This window comes from Anarrhichthys ocellatus, unplaced genomic scaffold, assembly GCF_004355925.1.
Source record: "Anarrhichthys ocellatus isolate YVR2014 unplaced genomic scaffold, GSC_Weel_1.0 scaffold24, whole genome shotgun sequence".
Taxonomy (NCBI): Eukaryota; Metazoa; Chordata; class Actinopteri; order Perciformes; family Anarhichadidae; genus Anarrhichthys; species Anarrhichthys ocellatus.
Window position 1 is genome coordinate 3625747 of NW_022280054.1, and position 22899 is coordinate 3648645.

General features: G+C 40.5%; 2 protein-coding genes across 2 annotated transcripts; both read right to left on the bottom strand.

The window, feature by feature from the left end:
• Positions 1-168: 168 nt before the first annotated feature.
• Positions 169-16339, bottom strand: unc119a1 (unc-119 lipid binding chaperone a1). The gene is made up of 5 exons (XM_031861198.1): positions 15967-16339; positions 2746-2856; positions 2410-2500; positions 1279-1451; positions 169-1135 (listed from the first exon to the last, which is right to left on the bottom strand). Exons 1-5 carry the CDS (start codon positions 16088-16090, stop codon positions 1023-1025), a joined length of 612 nt encoding a protein of 203 aa, XP_031717058.1. The 5' UTR covers positions 16091-16339; the 3' UTR covers positions 169-1022.
• A 747-nt stretch (positions 16340-17086) lies between these two features.
• crybb1l3 (crystallin, beta B1, like 3) lies at positions 17087-20488 on the bottom strand. Its single transcript, XM_031861053.1, has 6 exons — positions 20450-20488; positions 19100-19173; positions 18884-19002; positions 18655-18787; positions 18178-18320; positions 17087-18046 (listed from the first exon to the last, which is right to left on the bottom strand). Exons 2-6 carry the CDS (start codon positions 19163-19165, stop codon positions 17878-17880), a joined length of 630 nt encoding a protein of 209 aa, XP_031716913.1. The 5' UTR covers positions 19166-19173; positions 20450-20488; the 3' UTR covers positions 17087-17877.
• Positions 20489-22899: the final 2411 nt, after the last annotated feature.

Sequence of the window (22899 nt, forward strand, 5' to 3'; positions counted from 1 at the left end):
ACACAATAACTGTTTCCCTTACCTCTGGGTTGTATTTACTTATTTTGTCTGATTCTGATTATTTGTAAGCTTCACTGTCTATTATCTGCTCAACATGATTTTCACCGTTCTGTTGACATTCTTCCTTTCAGTTTCATCTGTTGTGAAAAAACAAACAAACAATGGATATCAAGACTTCGAAAAAAATATTTATTGCAGTGATGGAATTTCCGCTGTCAAAACTTCACATACTTCTTCATTTTATACTTAAAACATTCATCATAATTAAAGTATACACAGTGTTCAGTACTACAGAGAACGTACTGGATATCAAAATTGGTATGGTATTGGTTTTCTGACACTTCAAAGTGGCTATTTATTTAAAAAATACTCCTTCAGTAGGCTAGAAGTACTACATGGAAACTTACAACAAATGACACATTCACATTGACAAAGTACACATTTCTGTTGCTCGTTCAAACGAACGATGACAGAATGAATCATTCAGATGTGTGCTACTAGAAATTTAAGAAACTTCTGGAGTAAAAATGTAATGAGCTTCCTATACAAACGATATAAATGTACACCTGAATGGATTAATTATTATTAAACTTTTCTAGGGTAACTTATTTTCTCTTTATGTTTCATGGTGTGTCTCTGACTCACTGTCGCCTTTCTCTCTTCATTTTTTAAAAACACAAAATGTGACGTCTTGCTGATGATCAAGTGGAACCCACATATACAGACTGAAATCAACAGTATGTACTGACACTTAGCTGCCCACACACTCGCTCACACACATTGATGCAAAATGATGATAAAACTGGCAGAATTCGATGTTCCTGCAAAGAGGCAAAGGGAGAAATCTATTGGTCTGGGAGCTGAATACCTGAATGGGAAATAATGCAGTTAACAGGAGGGAGACAAGAGCGTTTAATGCCAGTGAATTGTCCATTAGTTCATCTGTTTCTGGTCCTGAAGTGGTACATGTCATGTAAAATGTCTAGACTATAGGGAGGAGTGAAAGGTGGAGGGTGATCTTCTTATGGCCCCCCGCTGTAGGAATAGTCTGCCTTGTTGTGCATCACCAGCTTGTTGTCCACAAAGTAGAAGCTGTCAGACTGCGTCTCATAAGGGTGCAGGATCATCTCACGCACTGAGAGAGAGAAAGAAACACCCAACACTCAGGATTTTACATGATTAAATCCTGTTAGATCTCTGTGTGGGCGCGTTTGTCTCTTGTGGTCACGTGCGTGTTGCAGCATTGTGTGTGTGTGTGTGTGTGTGTGTGACACTCACTGATTTCCTCAGACAGCGCGGGGAACTCGTAGATGTGCTCACATGTGTTCTTGCTGCTGGGCATGCAGAAGCCGAACTCGAAATCAAAACTCTTGAGCAGCTGATCGCGGAAGTAGTGTCTCTCGATCATGCGGAAGTTGTTGATTGGTGTGTCTCCCACTGTGAACTCAACTCTGCAGAAACACAGGGAGGACATTTATTCACCAACCTGGAAGCAAATGAGAAACTTTGGGGACTGCTCAAAGGTCAGGTAACATTTAAAGGTTAATTCCAGTTCATTTAAACTATAGGGCCTTATTTATATAGTTTTGGCCTTAACGGTTATAATAACATCATATTTACAAAAATATATGGGAACATATGGGAACATCATTACAACAAAGTCAATCAGTTCATCAGTTCAACAGGTTGTTATTGGCGATTTCACAGATGTCTACATCCCGTCCAGAGTGATGATTGGTCAGGGCGAACCCAACTTTGAATGAAATGTTTTGTGCTTTTCTTCTTTGTTGGTCTAATGAAAAAAGTCTGCTACTTGGACTGTGGTAGTGGCTGACACAGTCTGTGGGAATATTGGATTCAAATGGGGAGACGGAATATATCCGTGGGATCATGAAAATACAAATACAAGTTGGTTGAGTGTTTTTGCACGATTGCCAAAGAAGGAAGATGACGATAACAATAAAACCCAAATTGTAAATTGTCTTTTAAAAATGTTACCTTTTTTGAGGTGCTGTGCTAAATATAACATAACACCTCTTTTGTTATATGGTTCACAAAGCAAATTGTATCTAACATACATTGAGCTTTTTTCTTTATATAGCCTAGATTATCAAAATGAGTCAGTTTGTTGGACTGGATTTAAATCTGCAGTCAGTCACAAAGTAGGAGTCTGATGATGAACACAACTCAGAAGCACTGACAGCTATTTGGTGCCTGACTCAGCAGGTGGGCTCGGCTGCTCTGTATGTTCACACTTATCATCGTCAGCCTGCCGTCCCACACTGACGCCCACACACCTCCCACAGCCGGCATGGGTCTTCTGTCTGTGCAGCAGGGTTGATCAGCTTTCACGGAAACACGTCTCTTGCTCTCTCACAGCCTTCAAAGACACACTTATTGTCAACTTACGTGGCTCCGACCTGCCGCAACTGCAGGAAGGCTGGAGTGAACTGGTATCGGACAAAGCGCCCGGCGTTGGGGTCACACTGCTTTTTGCCTTCTGCGAAACAAGAGACATTTAAAAGAAAAGAAGAGCGTTGGCTGAATTGAAAAATATCCATTATGACATTTGATTATTCTCCACATGGGTCATGGAGACAAGAAAAATATTATACAATAAAATCTAACAAGTGAAATACCATTTAAAGAACAAAAAAGACAAGTCCCATTACAAAATGGGGGCATTCATGTGTTTGTGGATCTGTTTTATAATATGTTATTTGGTTTCTATTGTTCGGAGCTGACCTGTTGGAGGTTTAGTAATCTCAAACAGGACCGTCCCTGTTTCCATGTCCCGGATCTTAAACCTGGTGAAGTCGATCATGTGGACATTTTCTTCTGGAGAACAAAGATAATCTGAAAAAGAGAAAAAAGACCCTTGAGACATTTATTCTCAGCCGATAATACAAACATCTATTTCTTCTCTTTTCATGGTGTCACTGTGAAAGAAGGCAAACCTTTCATGTCAGGCAGCAAGCTGTCAATTAATGAGAAATTGTCACCTCTGTAGTTCTCTGCCAAGATACAGAAATATCTGTTGTTATGAGCAAGTCTGAACTGATCTCAATCATAAGCCTGCTGCTTGCTGAATGCATTCTACTCAACTGTTTTTGGATGCTCACCTTGGATTTTACACATCAAATCTGTGCCAAGGCATGACATACCCTGTCAGACATGTTTTGTATTGTGGAGCCAATTTAATGTTGAGTTTTTAAGTGTTTGACTAAGGTCATTGTTAATGTGTGTACTACTTGTTTTATGTCTCTAATGTAGTTACAGTGCATGTTATGAGATTACTGAGGTTACTGTTTTCTTTTTATGTAAGTTTGATTCATTTGATTTGGAGTGCCTGTTTGAAATCACAATAGTATCAAATAGAGCATGAAAAAGACACAAGACATAACACGCACACACACTTTATTTATAATACTGTTGACTGAACAGGCTGCTGTTCTTTTTGCATTCACAGTCATTGTTACTTTTCTGGTTTTTGTTTGCATTGAACAGCAGACCGTTAACTTGACTGAACACAAGGCCACTGAAAGAAAGAAACCCAAGTACCTAAATAGGGTGATTGATTTGGTCATGATTGCAGTGTGTGTGTGCGTGTGTGTGTGTGTGTGTGTGTGTGTGTGTGGGTGTGTGCATGTGAGACACCCCCCTTCCAACACAGCAGGATTAGACCTAAGAGGCTTATTGTGTTTTACCATCACATGGACCGGCTGGTTGGATGGGGAGTCTCTCTCTCTCTCTCTCTCTCTCTCTCTCTCACACACACCCCCGCACACACACACACACGCTTACTATCTTATTAGGGTTATGGTAAGGGCTGTTATTATTAGCGGTCTATATGTTGCAAAAGGGTTGAAGGGTCTTTCTTACTGACGACTTCATGCAACAGATTTAAAAGGACTGTAAGGTCAATGGAGGTCAAAGTGAATAAGATACACACACATGAAAGCATCCGTGTGTCTGCGCATACACAAACTCTGCATCCTCTACTGTTTTGAGAGGGTTAGAGAACAGATGGGTCAAACAAGCTTTAGCCACCTGCCTGAAGATATTTATAGTCAAGTACAGTCCATCATACCTGACACCTTGTCCAAAAATACCCCTCTTGTGAAACAGGACTATTTAGGGCTTATTGTTGAAAGACAAGTGTGTAACATTTAGGGGGATTAATTGGCAGCAATGGAATATAATATTCATATACTATGTTTTAATCAGTGTATAATCACCTGGAACTAAGAATCTTGTTTTTCTTAGCTTAGAAAAAGCGATTTATATCTACATAGCCTTTTGCTTAGGTTAGCTTGCTTGCTTTTTCTAGGGATGCCCTCCGAAACCCGGTATTAAACAGGCCCGGTGCTAAATTACCGGAGTTTTGATAAGCTCTGATGTTTGTGGTGTTTTTATTCATACTTTTGTAATGTTTTGATGTCATTTATTGTCACACTGCAGCGGGAATTTGCTCTGCTCTCTCTGTCAAGCTGAGTTCCTCCGACTACACACACGCATAGACACAAACACACACACGAAGTGCAAGCAGATAGCTCGCTGTGGTGAAGTGAAGGATGCTCCAGTTGATGGCAACTTCGCGTTTTACTGTACGTGCAATAAAATATTTGCAAGCCAATACCTTATCAATACATCTGTGCAACAAGGACAGACAATGTAAACAACAGTAAAACCTAATTCATCGGCCACCGCCGGTATGTTTACACAAGCACAGCAGGCAAGATCGGCTAAAAGCTTTTTTTTTTTTTTTCTGGTGAACTTCTCTGCTTACTGAGATAAAGCATCCAGGACAGAGGAAGGACCAATGACTGATACTGACTGATATTTGTGTTTTTTCATTCTTTATAAACTTATAAATGTCACAGTTCAGCTCCACACCCTCACTCTTATTGTCAGTCACTCCCTCCTCAGTCTAAACTCCCTTCACCTGTTCACTCACCTGCCTCTGATCAGTAATCAAGCCCTTATATAGACTCCTGCCTCCCAGAAACATTTGCCAGATTGTTCTTCGGTTCTATGCCAGACTCTCCAGCACACTCTCACGGACTGATCTCCTGTTACCGATCCTGCCTGCCCCTGTTCTACCCGCCTTGCCTGACTCCCGGTAAACCCACCAGCCTTCTGATCCTGACCCTGTTTGAACTCTGCCTGCATGTCTCTCAATGTCCACTGATTTGAAATACTACATTAACTTTGACATGCAGCCCCCCCAAAATGATATCTAGAATAATTGAATATCCCCAGTTAGTCATGTCAAGAACTAATCAGCAAAAACTATAGACTGGTAGTTAGCTGGGTAAATGTTGATGGGAAGGATGTTTTTATTTAGCATGTGTGCAGAAAACGCATATATACCTGCGTGTGTGTGTGTAGTTTTTATATACACTTTAAGCTGTTGCATCTCTCTGCACATGCATTGCAGAATGCACTGGGCTTGTCTTGGCTGTTGATTTTATGTTACCTCACTGTAAGTGAGTGGAGTGCTTCCACGATGAACAACACAAGACTGGTCAAGATGTTTCCATGTTAAGCTGCTCTGGCTCAAAAATGCAAAGTCTCTTTATATTGCCTTCCAAACGACAGTAAAAAGGTTAGAGAGCTGCTGTTTGATGCAGTGCCCTCTGGTGCCGCTAGTTCATTTGGTGTGGGACGCTTATCTGCTCTGAGAATATTACTTTAAGCCTATAGTTTGTAGGCTGTGATTGTGGTTTTTCTAAAGGTACAGCAAGGAAACACTTTCACATGCTATTTATAGAGCACTTTCATACTAGTACACAATCGGTGTTAAAATAGTCCTTAATCCTGCTTTGTTTTTGTAATATGTTATATTGTCTGTGTGTAATACTGTACTGCCGACACTGAACTGAGCCTTGTTATCATGCAGTACAAAAACAGAATACCTTGTCGTGTGGTCTAATAAAGGGTTAATTAATAGGATTAATAACAGCTGTAGGATTTCGTAATTATAATTGAGCTCAGAACTGTCCATTTCTGATCTTAAAGGCTGCAACATAATTACTTCATATCACACAATTTTCTGAAAATATTTGTCTGTTTTTCCTCAATGGACAAAAAATGCACCAAAACCATCTTACTATAATTTTCTATTATTCTTAACATGGTTAAAAACCTTCTAAAGGCACCAATGTTCATCCCCAAACTATAGTCACATTATATCAATACATCAATTGAAGTAATTGGTAGAAAATACTCTTTCTTTACCCAGTATAAGGACTGGAGTAAGTGAGCGGTCACCGAGCAGCCCTCTTTGTGGGCAGATTAGCAATAGAAGCTTTTTGTGAATCAGAGGTGGCTACTTGCCAGACATGCTGAGGAAGACAGATGGAGCATTTCATCTGATACCTCAGCCTGTGAAGTCACTTTCACCCAGTCCAGTACAAGTAATCACACACAACCATGTCACTCCCACAGTCGTATCAAACCCGGAGCACGGTAGCATAGACTACACCTCTTTGATTTGATTTCATAGCCTCCGCTCATGGAGCAGCTTGACTGATGACGACCGACTACAGTTTTTTCAGAGATTTGTAGGAGTAATGAGATACTTTCAGATGCTCACTGTTCGGTGAGAACAACATAAAGTGTGAGCTATGGAGGGGTAAAAAGGCACAAAACACACACACTGAACGATGAGTCATTTTCAATTCGTGAGAGACAGACAATTGGTAGAGAGAGAGAAACATGGTGACGGAGGATTTGAGGAATACAATTATAAAAGTTTTTGACTATCTGAAGGTAGCTTCTGTTACAGGCTGAAGTTTGTCTTTTTTATTGATGAACCAGGGCCTTTTTTCATATGTCTGGGCACATAACCCCCGGTAAAACCACAAATTGTTGTTTTTACACTTTGGTTGTTGTGCATGTTGAACGATTCCTTTAACCATTCACTTTTACCCCAATACAACTATCAGTGGTGTTGTCATTCTTCTGATACGAAAGTTTAGTGTTTGAAGGATTTCTCCTTGCTATGAGACAAAGGCATATGCAAAATCCAACCAAGCTATTAAAATTACTATAAAAAATTGTTAACTGCTATTTCCCTATTGCATGAATCACCTTATCTTGATTTACATGTTCATATTTCAGTTCTTTCTTTATTCTTTCCTTCTGTTTTTCCCCCGACACACATGCACACATGCACACACACACACGCGTGCACACACATGCAGTGCTCCACTTCACTTCCTTCAACACTGTCACCTAGCAACACTCCTTCTGATAGTGTGCCAGCTCTATTAGCCCGTCTTTTTCCTTCCCCTCATCCACCTGGCTGCTCCGCAACAACAAGGTGCAGCAGTGAATCAAAGGAGAGTATCTTAGGTAAGGCATCAGAGATATGCAAATTAAATGCGTCACGTCCGATGAAGGTATATACCTGAAGCCTCCTCCTATAGCCTGAAGGCCTCCTTTTGCCAGATTTCAAAGCTTGAAGCACAGGGGGAATCAGTATGTGCAGATCGGTGTGTGTGAACAGTGACTTCGACTTAGATTACAATACGCTTTCTTGTCCCCGGGGGGAAACACGTCATTAACTCCCAGCACAGGTGATCTGCCATAATTACATACAGGACTTTCTACATTCATCTTATCGTGATTTCCATGTAGTTTAATGTTTTTAGCCTAGCAGTGTCGTTTCTAACAGTCAATCTCATCTATGCTAACAGGCATTAGTCATAGACCCAAAAACCAACAGCAGATTCTTGTGAAACATAATCATTTTCATTCTACTGAAATACATAGTCTTGAAAAGATCCCCCTGGCTGCAGCCCCTCTAAAGAGAGTAAAATTAGCACCAAGTCTTGAGTCAAGCTGTGTTCATGTGTTCAGATACAAAGAGCCTGTCTCGCACCAAAGTGGCACTCATAAAGAGCAAGCGAGCTGCCATTTATAGCTCCTTAATCCTCAAGATTAGCCCGGAGTTACAGACTCTCAGCACAGGGATTGACTTCACATGCCATATTCTTTCCATTTGACCCTGTGGTCTCCGATCAATGCAAAGACTGTGTTAAATTAATCCCAGAACATGAGGAAGAACAATGCAGGCATGTTTACTTGTCTTCACGTTGAAATAATCCATAGCCAAAGGCAGCAAGTGACATTAGTGTTACACCTTGATGTTCACATCACGATGTACAGTGTACCTGTGCATGGCAGGCTGTTGCGTGTCTCTCCTTTAATAGCACCTATAGGCAAACTGGCACACGCTGAGGTTCGTGGAGAAGTTGCGTTCAGAGCAGCTGAATGCAGATGAGATTCTTTCCTCTTATCTTTCTCCGGCCTGCATCAGTGTGAAAAAATAAATGTATCTGAGAGGGTTTTTTTGAGAACAAATATTGTGATCTAAGCTCCCTGAACCATGAAGACAAAAAAACAATGTTTGACATTTTGGGATATGCCAATAGTTAGAGTAGATCTAGACAACTCTAATGTTTGTACGGTGATATGAATCTACGGCCTGGAAACGATTAGCTTAGCTTAGCATAAAGCCTGCAAACAGGGCGAAACAGCTGGCCTGGTAGGTAACGAAATCGGTTTTGAGGGTAACAAAATCGGCCTACTGGCACCTCGAAAGCTCACTGATTATTAAATAAACGAGACATAAAATGTTAGTTATAGCGTCATATTTAGCACACAGACATGAAAGATAAGATCTTCTCATCTAACTCTTAAAGTCAATTAAGATCCTTTGTCGTGTTGGACACACAAATTTCCAGGTTCAACAGAAATATATTTTAATCAAAGTTAGTGTATAAACAAGGTCAGGGTGGGATGAGCAACCTAGCAAACCACAGGATACGCTGATACATTTCATAAATATGTTTCAGATCAGGCTTGTATCACGCTTGCAGGAACACACAATGCCACGTGTTTAGCGTTGCGAAACGATTGCTTAGGTTTAGGCGACAAAATTTCTTGGTTTAGTTTAGAAAAAAGATCATCATTTGTTAAAATTCTAACGTAAAAAACGTACCAACGTAACTACAGTAGATACATATAACAACCGCCCTTAGCGGACTTTCTTGCATTACAAGCATAAACTGCCTATCAGCACTCCTACAGCTTGCTAATTATTAAATAGACAAGACAAATACTTATAAAAGCAATCAAGGACCGGTAGGTTTTGTAATCATCCGACTAGGGTTACAATTTGGTTTGTATGTACTGTGCAGCCAGTGCATAAATGTAACTAAGGCTACAACCACACTACTACGTTTCCATTTTAAAACGCATATCTTCTACTACGGTTACGCCCAGCATCCGCAGTACTCTGGAGTTTTAAACCCCCAAAAACAGGGGGGTGTAAAAAACGCTACCGAAGCTGTGATAGTTTGAAAACTCTGGTGTTGTGATGTAGTGTGGATGGGGAAACCGGGGACCTTTGACAACGATGATGCGCACACCCTCGGCCGCTACTTGATTAGGTCTTCGGAGTCAAGCCGTCGGACGGGAAAAAAAGCCCGCCTTGATTACCGATTGACTACCAGTGGTTAATTCAACATGGATTATGGATCACAGACGTTGCTGACCTTGTTGTCTATACTAGCAGCTGTTGTGCAGATAAATTTAGCATTTTATAATTCTACTACTACCGACATGCAGAGGAAGCAACTGTTATTGGAGCAATTAGCGAGCTGTGTGGCTAGCAGCATTATCAGCCCTACGGAGCGGACGTTTAAAGTCCCGCTTTGAGGAGGGCGACGGACACAAAACAAAGGACTTTCCTTTTTCTCATCAATGCTTATTTTGTTCTGCACAACTATTGTGAAGTTCACAAAGAAACTGTAAGTGGGACAGAGAATTCAGCCACTGGCAGAGCTACGAGTGTAACAACAGACAACAATGAAACCGTGAGACGCGTGTTGACCACATTTATGGACCCATAATCGTGTAAACTTTGATTTGTAAGTGTTCATTTTAAAGTAAATGCGATGTGTGGGAGAGAGAGAGCAAGACCTGCAGCCTTGTAACTAAGTTTGACAAAGAAAACTTGTTTTTTTTTCAATTTGAGAGGAATATCTTAAGTATCAAGCCTGACCTGTTATTACTCGTATAGTTTTATAATATTATAGTATAATAACTCTGTTGTATTTTCTGTAACTATGCAACCAATCTACTTCCTATTTATACCAGCACCTGCATGCCCAGTGTACATGAATAGTCATGGGATTTTTGTTTTCAGGCATGTTAGTATGGACGGAAATCATTTCTAAAACGCTGCTGAAATACCCGTGTAGATCGTTTTCATTTTAAAACCCTGTTTCAAAACAGAAACGAACAAGAGTCTTTTCTTCAGGTGATCAACATGACACCACTTCCCACTTCTCGCCAAGCACAGAAAAACACACGCGCGCACACACACACACATACACGCACACTGACCACTTATATTTAGGGGATTAATAATTTGTCTTCTTCCCTCCATGGGCATGATCTAAAAAGAGAAAAAGCCTTGTCACCAGTAAAAGTTTATACTCAGGATGTTCTGAGAAAGAAGCTCTTAAGAGTTTCATTGACATTAAAGCATCGAACAACAAGAAATGCATTGATGGTGTTTAACCAAACAAAATTTAGCACTTGAGTTATTTTGAAGCAAATAAATACCTATCAATCAATGATGCATATTCAGTAAAATACAGTAGATTATTGTAATATTTGTGAATTAAATGCTTTTTTCTGTAGGAATCGCATGCAAAAGTCACCCTGCAAACAAATGTAAATGTGTGATTCAAGCTATTACTGCCTCTCCAATGAGCGCCCACTTTCATCCTTTTTGTTCAACAGGTCAAGGGAAGCAACTACAGCATTTCAGCTGCTCTAATTTCTCTCTTTTGTGCACAACAAAGACCCCAAAAAGAGTGTTGAGATGAATATTTTCATTGGGTACAGGGTACATTTATGTATAAATTAAGACTGATATAGATAAAGTCAGTGTTGTAGTACTTGAGATAGATCTTGGCCTCGAGACCGATCACAAGACCACTTTTTGAAGATCTCAAACTCGTATGGAACCAGTGAAGGTGGGTCACAAGAAGCCATTGCTTGATTTTGTGGGGCCTCGAGGAAAGAAAGTTTGGTTCTTAATGCAGAAGACATTTTTTCAACAATGTTAAGCTTGGATCATAATTATGTACTTATGTAAATCCTGTTAGCTGACATGCTGTAGTTAATAATGTGCAAGCCATTGAAAATCCACTTGTGCCATGTAAGAGGCATATCGTCCATGATCATGGGAACATTGGACAGTGGAGAAATGTATGCTGGCGCTCTCTGTGACGAGGTCTTTAGGATTATTTACCTCTTATCGGTACAAAGAGGGTCTTCTTTGCATGTCGGTCTGCGCTAATGAGATTTAGTACCAAAACCTGAAGGAATAGAGGTAGCTTAATAGATATGGAAGGTGTTAACTGCATATTTTTCCGTTTTGTCAATTAAAATCCCAAATGCACACAGTTGGCAGTGTACGACTTTCACACAGAGCTTCAGCCAGAACCCACCTTTTTAGGCTGGCATTTAAGTAACAACCCATGTCCTGGACCTGCTCTTAAAATGTTTAAATTTTTTATTTATTTTTATTTTTTATTTTTTTTTCTCTGTATGTAATTTATTGACCATATGGTCACATTGTGTTTTTTATGCTTTTAAATTTCTGCTCTGTTAAAGCACTTTGTGATTTTCTTGTCTGTGAAAAGAGCTCTATAAATGAATTTTATTATTATTATTATTAAATATCAGCACCAGCCAGTAATCACTGACTTATTGGTAATGATCAATAACCCGATAGAACTCTAAAGGATAATCTTACATAATGCTCCTTGAACGTGATAAACGGACGGATATTGAGTTCATTTGATCCCGAGTATGTCAACAACTGCCTGATTCAAAGAGAAAGAGGAAGCACAAAAAAAAGACAGTTCATGAGATTGTGTTGATTACTGATGTGGATGCAACAAGCCATCTCTCTCCATGTCAGATCGCCATGAAAGAGTAACCTTGTGACAGCTGTGCCAGGGAGATTAGGAGCCGGCTGCACCAATCAATTTTAATTAAAGCTGTATCCATTGTGTTGGCAGACATCACAGAGTGGAATCCCCCGCCCGAAGTAGATAAAGCACTGCTCTGTGTCGCAGACTTATTAACACCAAATAATTGATCACCCATTAGTGTATAAGGAACTGGGCTGTGCTGACTAAATCATTTGGATGGGGCAAAAGTACGCATCAATGTTGATTCTTTCAGTCAGGATCAAGAGAGGCAGAGCCTATACATCCCCTAAGAAACCGTAATGGGGTCTGAGAGTGTTTTTTAAGAGGTATGTAACTTTGAAACTGAAAATCAAACAAGCACGTCCACTTCAGGATTCAAACTTCTCCCCTAAGTTCTCTTTTTCCACTTTACATACAACTACAACTACACTTTCCATTTGTGCAACACCGTGAGTGCCTTTGACAAGCAAACTGTTCACCATCAGCCTAACACAGCAGGCCTTTTATACAACCTTTGTGTGTCCAGTCAGAAAAGGTATGAACAGGTTTGTCATGAAAAGCTTCACCGTGTCGTCTCCTCTACACCACAATCTGCACATTAAAGGACAGATTCACAATTGTTCAAGTATGTCAGATTGACATTGATTTTTTTTTTTTTGCCTTCACTCTAATGCACTTCCAATGTCATTGAAGAGGGACAAAATGTACGCTCCTAAAGTGCTAAAATGTATATCAAAGTTTATGTCAAGATCCTGGCATTTGGTTTTAGTGTTTCCTATTTTATTTTGATAAGTTCACTCCTTATGTGTCATGTTTGGTTTTACTTCCTGTCTTTGTGTGTTTGATTGTCTGCCCCGCTCTGATTAGTTTCCTCTGTTCCTTGGTTTAAACCTTCCTGTCCTTGTGTATTTAGTCTGTGTGTTTTCCTTGTCCCAGTGTCTTTCTCAGAAAGTAGTTCTAGCCGTTATTTCCTAGATTTTCCTCGTTTGGCTCCTTCTGCTGCTACCTGCAATCGGGACAAGTTAATGTGCAGCCTTGGCAGCATGATAACTACGAGTTGGACAATCCTGTCTGAGTAGCCTATTATAAACCATTGTACAGTCTTGGTACACCTTTAGACGCATTAATCTGTTAATCAAACTGGACTTCCTGGATCTTATTTCACTGGGTCACGTACTCACCAACATTGTGACCCCCTGTGTATTGTTTTAGTATCTGGACCTCTGAGGTTGCTATAATCCAACTGAAGAGTGTATCTCTTAAATTCATGTTTCACATTTAAAAACTTTTGCAGTCAAATTGAAAGACTAAAGAGCATGTTTTCATATTTTATCAACAGGAAATCCTGCCCTGAGCACTTTCAAACACAATTAGACATGGTGGATTAGAGGTAAGTGGGTACAACAGAGATCTAAATAACAATTTCAGAAGAGCACTGAACACGATAAAATGATAATAGGTTTAACAGCGGAGGTTCTTCAAGAATTTATGTTGATTATAATAAAGGATAATTCTATTTTTCCCTTCTGCGGCCATCAGCAATTACAGTAATTCTTGTTATTAGAAGGTTACAAGATGTCAACTATAAATCTAACATTTATTCTGTAACCGGTATTTCTGTCTGCCTGCATGCATATCATAAATCATCCTTCATGTAAACTGATAATGTGTCATTTTTCCCCATCACAGCGGCGCTTCTCTGCTGCCTGGATTATATTTCTTCTCCTCTCCGCCTGTTTGACAATGAGGCGCTCTGCCTTGCTTATCAGCACTGAACCAGCATGACAGACTGGAGCTGGGCTGCCCCAAAATGGTGGCATTTACCTCCCAAAAGCACAACTGTAAAAGTAATTTACACTGCAGGGTGACGCATTTTCTGCTTCTCTCTTTTCACACCGCGAATTTCGTTCTTTTGCAGCAGAAAATAATAACCTGAATTGTGCGGCACACTATGCTTTTCTCTGTGGTATGGTCTGTCGTTTAAAATGATTGGGCCTTGGAGAGACATTGTTGTGCCCTCATCACTTAACAGGAAACATGGAAGCAGATTCAAATGAATTTGTACAAACATCATCCAGCTTTCATTCAAATGAAGAGAAATGTTGTTGAGGGGTTACAAAAGCCATTCTTGACCATCAAGTATCTTTGAGAAAATACTTCACATATCTTTCTTTTAAAATTTGCACCTAGGGAACAAAACAACTGCATGTCTAATCCGACATCCACAATGTAAACAAACTCACTTACGCTCCAGCTCCAGGGTCATTAATAGCCTGAGGTGTAACGGGTCATTGCGTTCCAGCCCCCTTGACATAATCCAGATTACTTAGATGTCAGTGGAGAGCGGAGATTACTGCACCATCATGACTGATTTAGGTATAATTGCACTGATGGAGCCCTTGAATTGCATTTCTGCTGAGGGGATACCCAATGAAAACAGAATTGATGATCTGAGAGGAGATGAGAGCAAAGAGTTGATGTTTAAATTTGAGGGGGTTTTATCTTTGAGGGGTTCAGTTTTGACCCTTGACTTCAGCGTCAACCACTGCTATAAATATGAATTAATGAAAGTGAATGCAAATTTACCTTTTAGAAAACAATAATGTGTAATTACTTATGTGTCTTGAGTTGTCAGTTCATTAAAAGACAAATTAATCAATTTGTGAGTGAAAGCAGGTTTCAAACCTGCTACTAATAGCGACAATAAAATTGCAAATATTTACAATTTGTTCGAGATCTATTGTGGGTTTTCTTCTTGCTATGTTTTTGAAAGTGTGGTTTAGGCAAGAAGTGAAGGAAACACTCAGAATATCATTAGATTAAAAAAAAAAAAGGCAAGGTCCACTATACCAACCCCCATTCACAGTTTCTAATATGCTAAAAACTAGACCTGTAATTAAGATTTATTTATTTATTTGACAAACTAATATCAAGCTCAATAAATAACTTTCATGCTGATCATTAGACTTATGAAGTAGACTCAACTAATCACATTTCTTTCTTTGAACCAACTATATTCTGTCAGCCTCCGTAGTTTTGACTTCATGCCACCTCTGCAAACTGTACTTAAACCATGCTTGTTTCACATTTCCATTTAAGTCCCAATCTTACCCTGAATCAAAACAGCAAGATCTTGACAGCAAATATTTTATCACTGGAAATAAAAATAAATAAAAAATATATATATATTGTTACAAAATATTATACTTGTGAAATAGAATTTCAAAGTTTGTTGAACTCCTCAGACTTCACTCTGCTTGAAACCAGGCATAGTGGCCTTTAACAGTTTACCCCTGTCCTGTTTCCATGACATAATCTGGAAACAGTTTCCATAAAAAGGCTGATAGTATTCTTCTCCTGTATTTGTTCCACTTGACCACAGTCTGTGACAAGCTATAATCAGTGGACCACATCTCTGGCCACCTGTTACCTCTGAGCCAGAGGTGTCTTGAGATGAGGATGAAGTAAGAGCCAGATTTATTTTTCAGCTGGATTTGAGAAGCACACCAGGAAGTGTTCAATAACCTTCTCTCTCTTTCAATGCCTGCCACACACTCACCCACGTTGCAAACACTTACAATCACACATGCTAGTATTATTAGTAACAGGGAAACTCAACATGCTGCTTGTCCCATCTACGGTCCAATCAACATAGTAAATAAATCAAATAATAGCCTGACATTAAACCTGTAACTGCTTATTGACTGTGATACACACCGGTTAAAAGTGATCAGTCTTGAGGCTACAGAGACTCTCTGTGTCGCTGTCCATGGTATCTGTGTCCAGACAGTCAATAAAAACCGTAAACGAACGCAGGGAATATGTTACATTGTTAGAAATACAATGAACAAAGACGCAACAGCAAGTGGGTTGCACTAGTCTCCTCTAAATGCAGACTAAGGCTTTAACTACTCTCCCCACCGTGCAAATTAAGGTTGCTTACTCTTGGTGATCTTCTGCAGCCCGAGCACATCGTCGGGCGTTATTACGGTATTTTTGCGCAATTCTTCTTCAGTTGTAACCGGGATCCCCATGTCTGACGAGTTGCAGCCCTGCTGCACTTTCATGTCCAACAGAAGAGGGCTGTTCGGTGCGCAACCTGGCAGGAGCTGAGGCTTTCTAATGCTCTCGGCGTCGTCGCCGCAGGAGCCGATTTACTTGCGTCGCAGCCTTTAGTTGCGCGCTGGCTAATACGCCGCACAGCAAACAGGCTCGGTGCTGCTACAAGAATAAATCATTCTCCGTGCCTCCTCCCCTTCTCGATCCGGTAAAAGATAAAAATCAGCCCCTTAGCTCCCTCCCCTCCCGCTCCAAAGGCTCATCGGTTCTCTCACAAGCTACTTAATCCAAATCCTGTGGCTTTAAACCGACCAGTGGTGCGTGGCTGACAGTCTGCGCGCCTCGTCATCTGCTGATACACCAGAGTGTGCATGGCTGGGCTTTAGTCAGGAACTGTAACCGATTACTCAATATGAGCTCCCACAGTGAGGAAGAGGTTCTCAGGGGTCAGAAATAACATGTTGAAATGACATTTTGTTTAGGTGAGCTGTTACCATTGTGTACAAAGAGGTGGATGCGAAATCAGCAAACGACTGATAGGTTCACACTGTGCATTTTAGCTTCCCAGAACCTAAGGTTGAAATGTTAATGGTCTCTACCGACTCCTGAAGGAAATATCTGGCGCTTTAGCTGCTAAATGCAAGTCTATCACTTTGTCATTTGGTGTGAGTGAGGTAGTGTACAGTGGATTTATCAGAGATTTATTGATGAAAACAGCAGCAGCCTGCAGCTAATGGAAACCGTGTCAATGAGAGCAGTGAGACTGAACTCAAAACAGCAAAGTTGTGGGCCAGAAGACCAACACATTTGGCTGAAAGACAGAATATGCACTCCTCAGGGCTGAGAGACACTGCAGAGTTGGACGATAATTCTCTTCACATTACACATATTCCTTTGATCCATTGTTAATAAAACACATTGATTACTGACACTTTAAATAACATCTGAGTAAAGGATCATTATGACCCTCAATGAAAATAAAATACGCAAAAGCAGCTTTATAATATTTTTATTTCATTTTTCTTCATTGGAAAGTTGCTTTCCAGATGCCAGCATCCCTGAGAAAGTGTTAAATGCAAATCTTCCAGACAGCCCCATCAATGAGATGAAACAGGCCAGCCAAAAGATGATCACATCTGCAAAACACAACCCTGCATAGCCACCTTTCTCTTGGTTATTCACAGGCTGGCCAGTGCCCTCATCCTGTCAGTGAACTGAGCCTGTTGCTAATATGAGCAGATAGTGCCTCCCTCTGCTTGGCAAACTTACTGCAGGGCATGTGCAGAGCTGAGAGCTGTCCATGGTAGTACTTTGTGAGGAATGATATAATTGTTTATCCCTTTACTCTTTAAAATCGGTGGATCCCAGGAGTGGGAGAGCGCTTTGGCGAACCGGCTTATTGGCATCATGTCAGCTAGAAACACGTAGGCGAGTAAATCAAAATAAAATAAAAGGGTTATAATAGCATTGAAACAAACTAATAAACACAAACTATCAACTAATCCCCTATAATCCCCCTTTCATATTCTTTCTACGAGGTCTGTCGACAGAGAGCATTGCTACAGTTTTTACCGGAGTTACAGTTACTCTGGAAGTCTGTGACAATCAGAGATTCTTATCAGAATCATTCACGATGCCACATACTCCCAAATCCTACCAGTAAAAGCATAACAATACTCAAAAGCCATTCGTTTATGTGGCGGTTGAATAATTTCCAAGGGATGGTTAGCAGCATAGCAAGCCTGACCCCTTTTGCTATTCCCTCCTGTTAGCCCACAGTCTGCTGGACTCCTCTCTATGCGGTCATCTCGAAGCAGCCCCTGCGGTGTGTCTGCATGTCCCTCACCCTGCGGATGGACTGGATCTGGGGGTGCTGGGCTCCCCACTCGTTCCAGTGCTTGTAAGGGCCCATTTCAAACACATACTGGTAGCCGCGGTAGCCAGGGTACTGGTAGCCCACCCAGCTGTGAGAGGAAGTAGAGAGAAACACCAGTGAACAGTGAACAAAAAAGCTGTACTTTCTTTGGCCATGTAGCTTATCTAGCTGCGTGTCCTTTTAGTTTTCATTTCATTCTGGTGGACAGAAATGACTTACGTTCCACCGGTGACCTGAATGCTGGCAACGCGGTCCTGGAAGCCGTAAGACCACAGGCTGGGGATATCCTCATCGCACACCTCCATCTTACGACCCTCGAAGTTTGGACATTCAAACAGGCAAATCTTGTGATCCTGGGGATCCTGTAAGAGACACAAATCACTTTTAAATTAGTAACTGTAGATGTCGGTGGTGCAGCTTCTGGTTTGAATAATAATGCTGTTTTAGAAGCCAGGACCAAACCTCTGGGGAAAACATTAAATACTTGTAGTTGTCTGTATTTTTTTAGTCACAACTTACAAATTGTCAAATTGAAACATAGTGGCAAGAGAAATGTCAGCTAATAAAAGCTTTAATCCAAAAATACTGGCAGTGGAATGAGCCTATAAATACACATATAAGAGCATCCATAAAAAGCACTTTCCCTCGTGCCAAAAGAAGATGGATGAGTGGGGAAAATGCAGCGAGACAACTCACCATTTTGACGGGCCTGACCGACATGAAGCGGTCACACCTGTAGCTGTTGGACCAGGTGTCCCAGCGGGGATACTCTCCCTTCTCCAGCATGTACATCTCACCGGTCATGTTCTGCTGCTCATAACCCACCCAGCTAGAGAGATTGATAGAAAGACAGATCCATATTTAATTTAGGAAAAATGTACACCGTGTTGTAACACATATTTTGATGGCAGGTGTGGTGACTTACGGTCCACACTCGACTCTGATGGAGCCGATTCTATCGAAACCCTTCTCGCACAGGTTTTTGCACTCTCCAAACAGGTCCATCCTACGGCCTTGGAAGTTCTCATATTCATAGAGGTATATCTGAAAGGTAAAACAAGCTGTTGGCATTTGTCTTTGAAAATATTTTCAATGATTCAATGATTGGTATCGATTAAAAATCAATAAATAGTAGAAGTACCTTGTTTTTGCTCAGCCCAATGGCAGAGTGGCTGCCAATACTCCCTTGAGCACCTGAGTGAGACATGATCAGATCTAGAGACAGAAGCACAAAGTCAGTCAGCCATTTTTACATATCGTTGTGGGGCTTTGAAAAGGGGGAATTACTCAATTCTTCACTGCTGGAATACAGCATGTACACCGAGAGTGGTGTGTGAGCACAATGGTTCCTGTTGTTGATAAGAGTCAGGATCCTTCCAAGCCAACGTTCATTCCTTCATTGTTTGTCTTTTGGCTAAAAGGGAACATTTTCTTGTTCATACAGTATCTTTTCTGTCGATGTTCACATTTATGCATATGAAAAAATAGATTTCAGGATGTACCTTTATTTTTTTGATGGTTTTACTGTAAAATGTGTCTGACTGTGCAGCATTAGGAGGGCTTTAAAGGGTTAACTAACTCTGCCCTCTGTGGTTGAAAGTTTCCACCGGTTTCACTCCGACCATAATCAGAATCCCTGATGGGTGAGGTTGAGTGAGCAAATGTAACCACACCCAACAATGATGTCACGATGCACTGACAGACCCCGGAGTACACTACTTCACCACAAGGAGTTAAACTGCTGGAAGTCAACAAAAACTACATTTTCAAGGAATGTTAAGTTGCTCTTCAAGGTTGAAACACATTGTGGAAACAATCTGTCATATATTTTTCCCTTGGACTTCTTTTCTTGTGTACTGAAACATAAACCTCAAGACTTTTCACTCAATCTAAATTTGGAAACAAAAAAACTAAGAAGTAAGCAGATTTCTACAATAATGTACATTTGTACACTATGCTGCTATTTATTTTACTGTTCCCATGAAAAGTGAGGAATAACTGAACTCTTTTTAATGTTTTGCTTTCCTAAATCCCTACAACATTTTTTTTAGCAACCTAATTTCATCTGATTCTTCCCTCAAAGTGGTGTTCGTCTTTATATTCCCAGTTCATTCCCTGAGGTTTTTTCCTTTCTATGAGAGCAAAAACACTTATTAAACCAGCAACAAAGAACTGATCTCTTCAAACCTTCCATGATCCATTTTTTAAGGATAAAGTATTTGGCACAGCCCCTCATGTTTCTTTTACATCTTACCTCATGATGAGCAGCTGAACATGAGAGCAGCACTAAAAAGTAAAATCATACCCGGCTGTATTTTATGTCAATATTCCATCTGCTCAGTCCAAAGTTAAGGTTTAAGAGAAGAGCCAATACTTGCTTGGTTCTTTCAGTCCAAAGCGTGAACAGACAAGGAAAACCACAGTATCCCCCTTAATATCCAATGAATTTAGCAGTTTTTGAAAAGTTAGAAGACCTTAAGTGGAAACTTACAGTTACAATTGCAGGTTGAAACGGACCGACCTTTGGAGAAAGTGATGGACGCAGGCGTTGCTAGTGGGTATATATATATATACATTCACCTCCATGCCATGTCTATAGAGGTTGGATTCTGACTTCTCATTGGCTGTGGGCTCTTTGGAGCATGAAGCGAGGTCAAAGGTCACACTGATAATCTACGGGCAAGTCGTGCTGACGCGGCGGCCTGTTTTGTTGTCCTGCACCATTGTGGGGGACCGGGAACAGTCACTGCCATCAGCAGAAAGTTTGCTTTTCTACACACACACACACACACACACACACACACCTACACACATGCACACACATACACAGTCAGTTACTTTTGCACACACTGCTCTCACATTCCATCCCTCACCACTTTTAAATTGTTTTCTCTATTTTCTTTCTTTATTCTTCGCTTCAGTCATTTTCTCCAGTTTCTCTGTGATCTGTTTTGTCTTTTTCTGTCTCTCTTTCTCTTGATCCTTGGTGCAGCTGGTCCAAGCCTTTGAGCCCTGTGTGTGTAATGTGCTGACTGCAGGAGCGGCGTCCATCTCTCTATTGTTTGGAGAGGCGAGTGTTGGACACTCTTTTGCGTATTATAGTGCTGTACAGACAGGCGGTCTCCATACATAGACATGTCATACAACCCCACACACTCATGTCATATGCACACAAGCATTTGTGCATGCTAACAGAATATTACCTTCAAGCAACTTGTGAAAACAGATACAAATAGGAACCTTGTGACCAAAAGACTAAAGATAAATTAAATGTTAGATTTTTTTAGCTCTATCAGCAAAACAAAAGATTCATATTTTTGTCTGACTGCTTCCAATGTGTTCTAATAAGGGTGCAGTGTATGCATACTTGGCCAAAGACCTCTCACACCTGTGGCACTACGATCTTTTAAATGCTTGTAAAACTAATTTCAAGCAGATGGATCTCATTAGAACATTTTTGATTTCCACCTGATGTCAGTGTAATGACTTTGATGCAGCTGTTAGGCCGTGGTGAAAGGCCTTTGGGCAAATGTTAACAATATAAAGGAAATTATTAGAGCATAGAAAAAGAACACAGGAAACGTCATCTTTTGTTTTGTTTTGTTAATACAAAGACAATGTGAAAACATTTGACGTCAAAGCTGTTTTAGACATTTACATCGTTGACATGGGAGGAAGAACACTTCAGAATATTCTGAATCACTCAGGTGTGTTTCTGTCTCTCGGTGTGATTGTTTTATCTTCACCTTTGCAAGTCATGCTACATTTACAGAAACATTAGTCTTTATAAATGTATTGCAAGCTTACAGCATATAAGAGGTAACCTGGTAGAAAATGTTCACACCATATCTCTCATCATCTTCTGGGTGTGGCTCAAATATCAGTTTGCAAAACATAGATACTGAATGTTTTTACATTTTAGAATATTGCTAAATTGTCTCATACAATTATTTAATTCCTCAACGACCCAGAGTATTAATGGTATACTCTATGTAGCTCTGTAATATGTGTATGACAATATTAATGCATTATTGGAGTTTTTGATAAAGTAACCATGAGTTTAGAGTTAGCTAGCTAGGTGAACTGCTTTGAAAACACTGACCTGTGGGGACGCTTGTGTCAGGAATTTTTGTATAAAATGCAATGAAAATGTATTTTTCCGGCATGTTTAGGCTTACGTGGATGTTTTAATTATTATTTATTTTTATCGCCATGAAGAAAAAAACGTTGAATGAAATAAAGTAACGTGTAAAGTTGTAAACTGACTTCAAGGTCAGTTGTCTCTGTCTAAACGGATGTATAGGATGTGTAAGTGTGTGAGTTCCTTTGTATGCTCTGAATATATTTCTGACGGCATGAACCATTTCTGACCATTACTGTGTGTGTGCATGACTGAGCATGTGTGTATATAGGAGTGAGTGAAAAGTTAAAGGACCAGAGACATGGGGTCAGTTGACGTGGACATGGCGTGCAGCTCGGAGACAGAGCACAGCTCAGTGTGGAAGGAACTAAGCAGGTACATTATTAAAGTACAAATCTGGCTTATTAATCAGACAATTCTGTTATTTTGAGTCAAGCGTCTTTTAGGATAGAGATTTTAAATACAAGTTAAGATGTTCTGTTTGTGGTCCGCAATATCAGTTTGCTTTTCACTTGAACACTAAATGTGTTTTTTTCCTTTTGCATCAGAGTCACTGGCAAGACTGCCTACATCTGTGATGATCTGTTTCCTGGACCAGGCCGTGCCAGGACTTGGTCCGGCCCGCTGATCGTGGACCATTTGGAACTTGCGCTTATCTGCACTGGGCACGGTGCCCTCCATCCAGTCCGAATGCAGCGGACTAAAGCCCGGCAGCTCAGTGCTGAACAATGACTGCAACAGCAATGTGCTGACTCCTGCCCCGACCCACGGGCCCAGCTGCTTTTCAGCACCAGCGTGTA

Coding starts and splice junctions, on each gene's coding strand:
- unc119a1 (XM_031861198.1), bottom strand. CDS start 16,090: ATGAAAGTGCAGCAGGGCTGCAACTCGTCAGACATGGGGATCCCGGTT. Junction 1,452..2,409: donor TTGCGGCAGGTCGGAGCCAC/GTAAGTTGACAA, acceptor GTGTTTCTGCAG/AGTTGAGTTCACAGTGGGAG. Junction 1,136..1,278: donor CGCGCTGTCTGAGGAAATCA/GTGAGTGTCACA, acceptor TCTCTCTCTCAG/TGCGTGAGATGATCCTGCAC.
- crybb1l3 (XM_031861053.1), bottom strand. CDS start 19,165: ATGTCTCACTCAGGTGCTCAAGGGAGTATTGGCAGCCACTCTGCCATT. Junction 18,788..18,883: donor ATCAGAGTCGAGTGTGGACC/GTAAGTCACCAC, acceptor CAATCTCTCTAG/CTGGGTGGGTTATGAGCAGC. Junction 18,047..18,177: donor ATTCAGGTCACCGGTGGAAC/GTAAGTCATTTC, acceptor TTCCTCTCACAG/CTGGGTGGGCTACCAGTACC.